We start from the raw sequence: 13,038 nt of genomic DNA on the forward strand, positions 1-13,038 counted from the left end.
GTCACTGATTGGCTCTGTGTAGGTCAGTCAGTAGAGCTCCCGCCTTCGGTCCACAAGGTTGTGAGTTCAAATCCCGGTACAGACAACTCAGCTCGTCAGTCTCATTTGTGCATGTTGTTCTTATTGCGCATTGTTCTTCTTCTATCTTGGTCCCGCTTTATCGCTGCTTGCAGCTATATTTTATTATTGTTTTTATTGTGTCTATTGTGGAGCATCACCCAACCTAAGTTTTTCACAATGCATGTACTTGTACATCTGTGTGACAATAAACATCTTGAATCTCGAAAAACACTACTTCACTTCCTTCCTCTCGTCAAGTGTCTTCTGCAAGAGACACACAAAACATTCACACAAAAAAGACCTACAAGGGAGCTTCTGATGTTTGAGAAATTAAAATAATCATGTATACTGTGTGCCAGCAGGCCAGAAAGCCTTAGATTGACCTGTTAAAACCCCAGGGGGTGTAGCTGTACAGGTGTTCACGGAAAACGTCCTAACTTGTCCTACGCTTTTGTTCTGTTTGTTTTCTCTTTTTCACACAAAGAACAAAGCCTGCAGCCTGATGATTCTTCAGCATTCTGTCTCGATTTATTTACAACGTTTTTTTCTTTTCTTTTTTGCTCTGCTCTCTGGCAGATCTAACGCATGCCTAAAACCTGAGATATTTTCCACGGAAGGCAGTGTTTAAAACCTTCCACAAACATTCAAAAACAGACATCCATCCTTCCTCTCTGACAGCCCAGCCCCCACAGCCCTCAGTGTGTGTGTGTGTGTGTGTGTGTGTGTGTGTGTGTGTGTGTGTGTGTGTGTGTGTGTGTGTTCTATGACTTCCTGTCAGTCTCTGGTCTGCTCCAGTTCCTGCATCCTCCCTGCTTCTCAGATAGTGGCTCAGGACCCATTCTTATGGGTTGCAAGTAAATGTCCCTTTATTTATTTTTCAGACATTTTGATTTTAATTGTTATTAAAATCAAATAAAAAAAATGGGTCTCGTGCTAAACGTTTTGGGAACCACTGGCTGGTAGGAGTGTAGTTAATAATTAACCATTTAACCGTTAACCGACATTTTGCATTTGACTGATTAATACAATCACTTGTCATATGTGTGTTTTTATTACACATCTCTATGGTCATGTGATCAAGACGGAACTGTCAGACTTTTCCTATTCCATCTTTTGCAGTAAATAACATTATGGATAAATAAAGGATAAATAAATAAAATAGCACCAAAGTATGGTTTACAAAGTTTACTGACTTATTGCAGTTGAAAAATACAAACGGGACAGGTGGATAAATAGAAAAATGTGGTTCAATAATTTACCTGAACTGTAAATAGTGCAATTCTCTTTTAACTGTTTTAATACAATTTATTAACTTCTTTGTAGCTCAACATGAAAATTAAATAAATCACAACAGTGTCAGAGTCCATTCGTTAAATAATGGGCATTATGGGATAATGGGATAGAGTTAAACTGAATCCATATTGCCACTCAGGTCCCAGTGGGGTATCAATAGATAAAACCCTAATAATTAAAAGACTTGCTAGGGTAGGACTTCCTAACTGTGCTCATCATCATTATTTTTCGACCGCGGTCGAGATTGTGGATTTCACAATAACACGCCAGACTTCCCGGTCCTTCATTGCCATCCCCAGTTCCTGCTTACGGATGCCTGTGTCCCTAGCGATGACATCAGGGAACGACAGTTTTCTACCTCTGGTCTGCTTTGAGGCAGGACTCCAGAGAAGAAGGGAAGATATAACCTCATTGTCAGCTCTGTAGCAGTGGCCGGCAAACTGTGTTCTTCTGGATAGTGAAGAAACACGGGGAAGGTTGCCATATATTAGATTAGTCGATGGGTGGCTCTTCCAAGACAGATTTTGCGCTCTCATTAGAAGGCGGGTGTAAGTGCCATCCAACCGTTTCTCTAGTTTCTTTGAAAGTGTCCATGTCTCGGAGACGTTTTCAATGTAGCACACGCTGGACTGACATCCTGTTTGGGTGTCCATCTTTAATGCTAAATAAATAGCGTCAATCCTAGTGAGCTAAAATGAAGCCATCCTTGCTCTAGAAAGCGCCAATGTTTCTATCTAGACCTCCTAGCAAATACCTCCGAATAGCGCGCATTTTATCCAAACCATGGAGAGCTCTGTAGATTATAGTTATTCAGTTTTTTAGTCAGACTGTATAATGAGAGGTGGACGGCAGCGCAGTTGCGCAATCCGGTCTAGGATCGCTAAAGAAGGAAAGGCCAAGCCAAAAAAAATATTAAAAGAAATCAGCGATCCGGTTTGATATCAATAATAAAGCTTATCAGACAGAACATTACGCCAGAAGCAGTTGCTAGTTGGATTCCTTCTGACGGAACGTTCCGCCAGGAGCAGTTCATTTGTTAAAAAAAAGAAAATCTACTTTATTATTGACCTTTCTCTGTCCCAGCAACACACCAGCAAGAATTGCCGTCTGACACCGGCACCCACTTAGGAGACCATTTGTAGGATTTGTGTACCATATCACCTCTAGTGGCTCCAATCAGGATGGACCATCGTCCTAAATTAACAATCTTTGGTACGACTTCCTGACGGAGACTCATCCTCTCAGTGACTCAGAGACCCAACCTCACCCCTTTTCAGTCTTTTAGCGCCTGCAATTCATTATTATTCACTCTGTGTGACTGAAGATGCTCCCGGGCAGGCCAATTTTAACAGAGTTCATGACCAGACGTTACTAATCAGTGCATGTTTCCATGCTGGTGGGGCATTTGTTAAATCAATCGGTACAATTTCCAGCTAATTAATGAGGAAATTGACTGCTGTACCCCAGCTGGAAGAACATCCGAGCAGCACCACATTCCTTCACACACGAGAGGGCAAAGTCAGCATTTGACCTTTGTATGTAGTGTAGAGTGAAAACTAATACAATTGCCCACAGAGGATCCACACTGCTACAATAATTTCCTGACAAATGTGTAGCCTGCTAATCCAATTTGCCTGCAGATGCTGTCATACTGCCAAAGACAAGAGTATGTACAAATTGTACATACTAGACCTGTGCCCGTCGGCCACCGGCCTACTTGGGAACGATGCAAGTTGGGAACATAGTATGACCGTTGTCATAGTGTCATTTTAAATGTCCCTTTTGTGCCCATATAATGGAGATCTCTGTATCTGTCTGCCTGTGTCTGAAGAGTGCAAACTGAAAAGTGGACTGGTTAAGTAATCAAATGGCAGGTGTGGGGTTGCCATGGCAATCAATTGGCAGAGGCTTCTACAGGTAAGGGAACTTAGGCTCATTAGGTCCACTGGCAGAGCCTGACCGGAGCCTTTTGTGGCGGTTCTGGACAACCGTGTATCTACTGACTCAAGGCCGGACATTGCACTCCCTGTGGGGGGGTGGAACGTGTGTCAAATGTGAAGTCTGTGGGGCAAACGGTTCTCGAGTTACGAGGATTACAGACATACACACACAGAGAGAGAGACGTGGTGCATTTAGTGCTCTTCCGAGCCAGTTACACCGGGGGTGTAACTGGTCGTTATTTCAATAGGAGGGGGAGGGGGGGGTGGGGGGCGGTGGTGCAGAATGCAGATGTGACCACCCTCTCAGAGGAAAATACATGACCCACCCCCCCAACCACCGGCATTAACCATATGTTTTATATTCACACCAACAGCGCAAGTAAAGTGAATGCTAATTATTTAGCGAATCCGGCCGCCGGGGTTCATTTGGTTCCATTATGGTCAACTGAAGATCTAAATATGAATCTGGCAGCTAGGGGATACATCATGTGAGGTGATCATTACAGTCTGGTTTATGGTTTTTAAATGTTTCATTCTTATACTGTTGTGTTTCTGCTACAATCGGTCTCTCGCAGAGCTGCCAAACTCTCTCACGCAGTGAGCGTGAGACACACGCAATTGACTCATGCACAACTGAGAAATCCAGCGACAAAGGGAATTCAATTATTGTATCAGTTATTAACTGTAGTGAAAAGTGGCCAGGCCAGGCATGCCCTGTTTGCCTTTCTTGTGTGAGGAACTCTGCGCAAAGTACGCACATAGTCACTCCATATTGACCATTTAGGCTGTTATAGGCTGCTATATCATATCCATATAAACTCACCAACATGTTCTGAAATTGCACTATGCAACTGGATTCAGATGTCTTTGCCAAAAGTTGCCATATAGATTTGGCTACTCCGTGGCCATTGCACTGTGAGCTTGTAGATTGGCTATTTTCACATGGAGAGAGAAGAGAGAGAAAGAGGGAGAGAGGGCGGGAGAGAGAGAGAGAGAGAGAGAGAGAGAGAGAGAGAGAGAGAGAGAGAGAGGGCGGGAGGGAGAGAGACAGATAAAGAGAGAGAGAGAGAGAGAGAGAGAGAGAGAGAGAGAGAGAGAGACAGAGACAGAGACAGAGACAGAGACAGAGACAGAGACAGAGAGACAGAGAGAGAGACAGAGAGAGAGAGAGAGAGAGAGAGAGATGCCGTGCGCTTCTGGCGACTGGACATGACCACTGTCTACTTTTCTAGTACTGCTTATTCCTGTACACGTGCATCTTTGGCCAACCAACTACACTTTGGTGCGATTGCATTCACAGTCTACTTTGACCTGAATTTTCACCAGGATTCATTTTAATCCCCCCCCCCCTTTTCTGCACCATACCAACTTAAGACAATCATTTGAAGGCCCTTATCACTTAATAATGGGTTAAGTACTATAAAGTGTTAAGAGGAATGGTGCTACAGTTGTGCACATGGTGAACCGTGACACTAAAAGTCTGAGTTATCCGGTACTTGGTTGTGGGCTGGTGGCCGATCTACAATCTCACAACGCTTTTGTCAGCTTGTAGATGGGCTATTTACAGTGCGCAACAACACAAATACTGTATAATCATATCACCCTGAAACACTTCTCCTTGCTCCAACTAAATGCCCTCCAGAAAAGAAACCCAATTTCTTGCTTAGGTAACATGGGTAACAATAATAAGGGGAGGAATGTGAGCCACGCAATCGAAACAACAGTCTTGTGTGTGTGTGTGTGTGTGTGTGTGTGTGTGTGTGTGTGTGTGTGTGTGTGTGTGTGTGTGTGCATTTGCGCGTGTGTGTGTGCGCGCTTACCTTTTCCGCCCATGCCCACAAGCCTATGGCAAGGAATGCGGCTCCAAGTAACTGCAAAACAGAACACACAGGAGAGGCAACGTTAGCTACCTGAGTGCTGAGACGTTCTAAAAGAAAAGTTCCATCAGCAACACTACGCAATGTTGTCTCTTAAGCCATTAAATCTGGGAACGAACATTTGTCATTTTAGATTTTAGCTACATTTATAGCAATGTAAGCCATTTTTTAATGACCCTTTGGTCTAAATGGGTTGAAGATGTAATCATCAACGTGCTGTGGCCTGAGTGAGTCCTCAAATTGGACACTAGGATAACGTTTCACTCTGTTTGTTTACAGGAAGTGTAAATAAATAATGGATCATTTCAGAGCATCAAAATGTCTTCTAAATCTAGTCAACCAGGCCTGCAGTAGGCTATGCACTGCACAAATTTGCATGACATTATTTAAATAAACTAGAAATACGAGGAAATGACAGAGGGAGAAATCAACTTTTAATGACCACCAGAAAGGAGTTTTCATGTTTGGGGACGATGTTTCATGTTGCACGGTAATTAGTATTATTACCATCACCTGGTAGTGTACCAGTCCTGTACTTTCCCAATGTTTAAGACGTGTATATGTTCAACAACACAGCCATGCAAAATAACATTGACAGCTATGATGTGGCAACAGTTGCTAAACTATTTGGATTGGCAATTTTGGCATTGGAAAATCGCTTTTTGGGGTGGGATTTAGCGAAGGGCTAATTGCCTAGAACAGCATACCCATGTACCAGCATATCATGAAAGTCTTTCGGGAGCACATTATTTAAAAATTAAATAAAAATGGCACTGGCCTACTTGGAACGATGCATGTTGGAAATGCATGCCCCACCCAGTTATTACCTACTTGTGCGAGCAGAGCATGCGCAAGTACTGTTTTCGGCTGCGTATGTCAGCGACGGTGACATCCTCTGCCAATCAGGGCACTGTGTGCGTACGCTCATGACTGGCTCGGCCAATCAGAGCGCGAGTTGGCAGCTTGCTGCGTATGTCGGTGGTCCCTTTGAATCGACCTTGTGTTGGTGGCGTTGCTCGGCCAATCAGGGATTGGCTGATGACGTAACTATGTTTTTTGTTTTGCTTGTCAGTGACGCTGGTGTGTACACTGTCACTGCAGTACACCATCTTCCATCTCTCTACTATCTTTGACATGTCACAACTCTTCTACTCTATGGCTCTGGATCGACGGTGGTATTATTATTTATTATTCGCGAAAATGTTCGGGTGTTCTGATCTGATAGCCGCCTCCCCTCTCCTCACGTCAAAACAGTTCTCAATGTTTACATCTTGACGAGAAGACATGTGGACATATCCTTACGGAACCAGGGAGAGGGGGATAAACACCACGAGAGTGACGAGTGGTCAGTCAAACATGTGTTCTCTCCGCAGTAAATAAATAATATGTCTGTATGCGATCTGACCATTATTATTTTGATTACACTGTCATGCTCGTTTGAGGACAGGTAGAGAGCAGAGCATACATGTGTGGCTGAAGGTTATGTTACTTATTTTGTCAGCTGTGACAGACAGTGACACACACCCAAATCAAAGAAACCATACAGCGTGTATTTCATTATTTGATATTTTGTTGTACATCAAATATAAAAACAATAGCCCATGTGGGGGCCTGGGCCTCCGGCGTGCGGGTCCGAGCACCCTAGGCTGCAATGCCAGCCTGAAAGCGTGTTGTGGGTTCAAATCCAAATCCAGGCAACCTTTGCTGCGAGTGCCTGTCACTCTCTCTCTCCCCATTTCCTGTCAGTCTACTGTCCTATCAATAAAGGAGAAAGGACCCAATAAGGCTCCCAAAAAATCTTTAAAAAAAAAGTAAAGAAAATAGCCCGCCCATGTATCGCTAAATGTTCCAAATGTGTGCTTGCTTATACCGAATGTTTGCCAATTACGCCCAGAATAGGGATGCTAGGGTTCATAGAACAATGCTCTATGCTAACTCTGATAGAATTCTGAAGACATACTGAATTAATTCAGCATGGTGGTGCTGGTTCCATATATGCAAGTGACAGTGAAGGGGAGAACTGTCATGACAGGGATCAGCCTGGTGGAGTGGCTCAGACTGAGAGACAGACAGATGTAATCTGATTAGCCTTGACTCTAGTCTAAATCATCTACACAGAGATAACAGTAAAACATACATTTCATGTTTGTGTCCGAGTGGATTTTGTTCAGATTAAATTCTCAGATGTTAATTGTATTCCATTTACAGCAGGATTTATTTCCAATTACGGCTCTGTCTTGAATCTTGACAGATTGGATACAAACACCTTTCTTTTTTGCACAAGTTGCTCAATCTGTCCCCAGAAGTTAACCCTGTCCAGTCTGTGCACAGCGCAAGTGCACCCATGTGTGCGTGTGCCTGTGTGTGGAGATCAATCTTTTATCGCTCTCTCTCGATCTATGCTTCATTGCTTCTGTTTAGATGTTATCATATCAACCGTGCCGTTTCCCATCCCAGCTATTCAAATTTCAAATTAATCTATGAGCTCTCTTTTACTCTCTACCACACTCAATCACTCGCTCTCTGTACATGCGTGCGTGCGTGCGTGCGTCCACTCTGAGGCGTTTCAAGGCTTCTTTTTCTCTCCACTTGGGGATTATAACACTTGAGGAGGATGACCTTCTCAGCCAGCTGATCCTATTAACCTCGACTAACCAACAGTCAAACCAAGTGCCACACTGCCAGTGGAGATACACACATCCATGCATCCACGCACGCACACACGCACGCACGCACGCACGCACAAATGCACACCCACAAAAGGCTATAGACTTACTCAAGCATGACTGCCCTCTCCATGACTCCACACACACAGACTGCTGAATTTCAAATGTGCGAGGCTGTGCTAACAACAGTCCTTGCATTTGTGATATACGATACCAGCAGCTTTGCACGACCAATATTGTGGAGCTCATCTCGGCCCAAAACAACACAGAATCCCTGTGGCGTCATCAGTTCAGTTCCCACTTCTTGATCCATCAAGAAACAGGCTACTAACTGATTACACAGGGACACCAATGCTATTTTCCCTGGAGCAAAACGAATCTGCTTCATGGCTTTCATAATAGAGATTCAGGCCAGGGGAACCATGATGATCCAGGTTACTGTGGTAACCTGGATCCTTGGTTGGCACAGATATTTGTGCTGCTCTGGTTTAAATAATATAATAACATGTGGCACATCTATCTATAAATGCACCACGTCTGTCTGTCTGTAGGTGTGTACGTCTGTAATGCACATAACTCGAGAACCGTTTGCCCCACCGACTTCAAATCACCCCCCAACAGGCACTGATCACCCCTAGATCTCCATATATGGAGCTGGCCTGTTTTGACATCAGAATGATGCTCTGACATCACAATGATGCGCGATCTCGACCTTTAATTATCCAATTTGATCACACCTGATCACCCCCCAACGGGCACTGTTCTAGTTCTTTTTAGTGACCACCAAATATTGTAGGGTGTAGGCCATAGACCAGACCATACACCAGATTGACAAATGCATGAGGACTCCAGATTGATACGTTTTTTATTGCTGGAACCCCAATGAATACTGTGAAATAGTCAGTGTTAATTTAACTCTGAGAGAGTACAAATGTAGTGTAGCGAATACAGTGCTGGTTAGCAACTATGCAATAACCAGCACTGTATAGCGAGCTTCTAATGCAGCCCTGCACCCATCCCAACTCAGCAACTCATTTACAACCTAACAAGCTCTTAATTACAGCATGCACAACTCCCCCACATCTCAGCTGCTGGGGTGGCTGAAAAACGTGATTAATTAGGTGGATGTGGGGATTGGAATAAGTCTTTTCCAACCACAAGACAAGGTGTGTTGTCTCTTGGCGAGACCGTCTGGCTGTCGACTGGCTGTCGACAGCAAGCTGCAGTACTAGAAATTGTAGAAAATATTCAAAATGGCTCTGGCATGTTTACTTCATTAGTATACTCACAATAACTAGGCCTCATCACACTTTTGATTAAATTTAGACTCCAAATTCAAAGCTGAGAAAAGCTCTACGGCAAACATAAATGGGCTGTTTGATGGAGAATAAAGCACAGATCTCTCCATTTTGCCAATTTACTGATTCATCCCAACAAAAGCAGGTTTCACAACTCAAGCTAGAGGCGCGCATCTTTTGGTGATTACTAAGGGAAACAGCCAGCAAGCTGGAACGTGTTCCTAAAGACTCAAGAGACAATCCTGTAGGCCTGACTTGGCCTATAGGTGTTCAACAGTCACAGTCAGACAAGAGAAAGCATAAACATGAGTCAGACACAGCAGGGCTGAATGACGATGACTCAACCTCTCCCTCTCGATTAGCTGGTCGATTTACAATACAGAGTGCTCTTTATGGGGAACAAGTGGTTTGTGTGAGAGTTGTCTCTCTGTGTGTGTGTGTGTGTGTGTGTGTGTGTGTGTATGTGTATGTGTATGTGTATGTGTATGTGTATGTGTATGTGTATGTGTATGTGTATGTGTGTATGTGTGTGTGTGTGTGTGTGTGTGTGTGTGTGTGTGTGTGTGTGTGTGTGTGAGAGAGAGAGAGAGAGAGTGAGTTAGTGTGAGCAAGAGAGTGATGATCCCTACTTCAATTTTGAGTGTAGTGTTTACAACTAAAGACTGGTCTGTGGTTACTAGAGGCAAACAAAAAACAAACAGACACTTCATAGGTGAGGTGAGATCCTCCATCAGCGCTTCAGTGAATGCTGGAATGAGGAAGAAGGGAGGAGGTAAAGTAAAGGAGGAGAGTGCATGTGGATCACATCTGCTGACGAGCCTAGCGGGTCTAGCATCAGTAACCCCCCCTCCCCCAACACCCCAACCCTTTGTTCTCATCCATGTGTGTGAATACGATTTGTGTTTTAATGAGGGGGAGTGTGTGTTGTGTGTGCATGGTTTGCGTGTGGGTGTCTGTATGAATGTGCGTGTGGTTTGGTGTGTACCTTGTGTAAGTGTGTCTGTGAGTGAGTGAGAGAGAGATTGAGAGAGAGAGAGATTGAGAGAGAGAGAGAGAGAGAGAGAGAGAGATTGAGAGAGAGAGAGAGAGAGAGAGACAATGGCATCATGCAGTGCATGTATACAATAGCGGTGGTGGGGGGAGTGAATGGGGTGTTTGAATGGAGGAGGGCTGGGGTTGTATTCAAATCCGCGTGGCCTTTCCTTCAGACAGTGTGTGGGAAGCTCTTCTGAGGCACAGCCACATACACAGACATGCCATCCCTTCAGCCAGTGACTTTTTAAACGACTTGCAGTCAGGGACAGTCAGGAATCAGGGTGACGGTGAGGGAGGGCTGGTGGGATGTGAACAGCAGGGCCTTTCAGAGTGGGGTACTGAGAAGCGGGGGCTGACATGTCGTGTCGCATAACCTCAGTGCTGAATGGCAGCTAATAGAAATGAGAGCTGAGCTCACCAGTGACTCTGCAAGGCTACAGAAGAGAAGACTAGGGTTGGGGACAGGGTGCGAAAGGATTTAATGAAATATGAATACAATGTAAATTAATTCACTTGGACTGGACAGATTAGATTGAGGAATATTATGTCTCTGTTCTAAATTCTGTACAGCTTTTAGTGAACTTGGTGACAATGCCATTTCAACTTCAGATTTGTGGAGAAAAGATTTGATAAGAGATTTGTCGACTCAAGAGCTTCTCCAATCCGAATAATTTGCCCACTCGGAACGTTTCCTAAATGGAATCAGCTATCAAACCCTAACCCTTGCCCTACTAGGATTGGTTAGTCGAAAGGATTTTTCAATCAGAATGTAAATCTGCTTATCAAATGCAAATCCTTTTGAATCCCTTGGCGAATCTGTGGGGTACACCGTAAGGGGACAGAGTAAGAAAAACTATTTCATATCAACAGCTTTTACTCCTTTTAGTGCAATTGGTGATGATACCCTTTCGGCCTTCAAGCCTAGGAACATAAATGTAAATCGAATGGGATGAAAATGGAGATTAATTTGCTTAATTATCCAAATAATTTTCCTATGCAGAACCGCTTTCAGAGTGGAACTGGCTGACGTCGAACCACAAACTTACACACAACTGAAATGTTTTTTCAGAAAGATGGGCAAGTATCACCAATAGAGTTTAAAAAGCAGTAAACATTTTATACAGAGAGTACCTGTGAAGTTCATTATGATCTACTAATGGTTTTTCTGGCTAGAAATTCACTGAGCCAAACAGCAGCCGTCAAGTTTGACTATTCTTGAAGTTAAGCTGGAAGCATGCAACTCTATTCTAAATAGTTGGATGCTAAAATAGTGTAAGTTATTGTATTGTATTTGGGGCATGTCATTATAGCTGAAATGAAAATAGTGAAAATAAGCAATCTATAAGCCCACAACATGTGCACATGCAATGCGTTGTGAACTTGTAGATCTGCTATTTTCACTATTTTATGTCACCGTTGTGACAAAAGTATAAAATGATGTTTGTGTGGTTAATTAATGGTAAAGTGGTTAATAGATATATTTGATATATAATTTATATATTTTATATCCTTCTTGATAGTTTGATTAATCAAAAAAGTTATCAACAGAATGCACATAGTTGGCTTGGAGCCCTACTATTGAGATGTAATGATCACAGAGCAAATTGTATGTAACAGAAGCCTGACAATGGTTCCAAGGGACCATAAATACAGGTCATAAGAGCAAGGATCAAGAATGTGGTAAAGGTCAATTAAGGCTGACCAATAAATCAACAAAAAGGTCAAAGCAATGCAGTTATGTCTGGCCTAAAGTTAGATGAGTGTGCGGTCAGTCAACAAAATAGGACAGTTCACAAACACACATTTTACAAACACCTAAAGTACCAAGCAATAACAGAAATACAAAATCTAACTAAACTATCAAACAATAATGGCAATCACTGTGACTAGGGCATTAGTAGTAAACATTACACAGCACACTGTTTTAATTATTTAATGTATAAAACATGTCCCAAATTAATCGAGAGGGCAGCAATTAAACACACACACACAAACACACTTACCCAAAATATGATGTTGAATCCGAACAAGAAGTATTTAACACAGCAGCTGACCTCTGCTCCTTTATAAAGCTGATTGTGATTGTTTCTGCTCATTCTTCTCAGATCAGTGGCTAGCTGGCTAGCTAGCTAACTACTTGGGCTAATAAATGCTACTTCAGTAGCTCAACTAAAGTTGTAGTTTTTATGTTAACTGGCTCCATTAGCTACACAGCAACGACCTGCCAGTCGGTCAGCATTTAAGACAAAAGACGAGCAGCTCAAATTGACTCGACTTTCGTTACTATTGCTACTAGCATTAGCAGCAGCTATACCCAACAACAACACATCCAGAGCTACTTTCATCTGCAGTTCAGTTAATATCTAACTCGCTGTCTTTCAACTGCCACAACGTGTGCATAACGAGGTCGAGGCCGGTAAAGTCCTTGAAGTTTGGTATCAAATATCCTGAATCTAGTTTCGTTGTTGTTGGGCTCTTTTAAATGTTCATCCTGGTTGTTTTGTGCTCCAACAACAAATCCTCACAGTGTCAAACGAGGAGACCCACTGCACTGCACTGACTGTATGGCCCTTCATTCTGCCTCAACGACGACCTCTACTGGATATTATTCTGCATTAGTGGTACCTGGAACACAGCCTCCCTAGTAGACCTACTCAGGGGTGTAGTGGGGGCTATGGGGGGAGCTGAATCCCCCCACTTCTCTCACATCTTTTTTTTTTTTTTTTGCAAACAATGTTTTTGACTTATCATACACTTTTATGGATACGATTAAGCATTGTAAACCTGTTTCTAAATAGGCTATAGCCAGGCCTATACACACAACATCTGCATGTTTGTCTCTAGCCCTGGTCCAGTGCTTACAGCGAGT

General features: G+C 43.2%; 1 protein-coding gene across 2 annotated transcripts in view; it reads right to left on the reverse strand.

The window, feature by feature from the left end:
• Nucleotides 1-12,728, reverse strand: part of tspan17 (tetraspanin 17) — a 59,048-nt gene extending 46,320 nt beyond the window's left edge. For both annotated transcript variants that reach the window (XM_079511480.1, XM_079511479.1), the window contains exons 1-2: nucleotides 12,173-12,728; nucleotides 5,114-5,164 (exon numbers count right to left, since the gene is read on the reverse strand). In XM_079511480.1, the coding sequence (XP_079367606.1) occupies nucleotides 5,114-5,164; nucleotides 12,173-12,265 (144 nt within the window). In that variant the 5' untranslated portion in view covers nucleotides 12,266-12,728. The remainder of the gene's footprint in view (nucleotides 1-5,113; nucleotides 5,165-12,172) is intronic.
• Between the last annotated feature and the right edge of the window lie 310 nt (nucleotides 12,729-13,038).

This window comes from Electrona antarctica, assembly GCF_951216825.1.
Source record: "Electrona antarctica genome assembly, chromosome: 1".
NCBI classification, from domain to species: domain Eukaryota; kingdom Metazoa; phylum Chordata; class Actinopteri; order Myctophiformes; family Myctophidae; genus Electrona; species Electrona antarctica.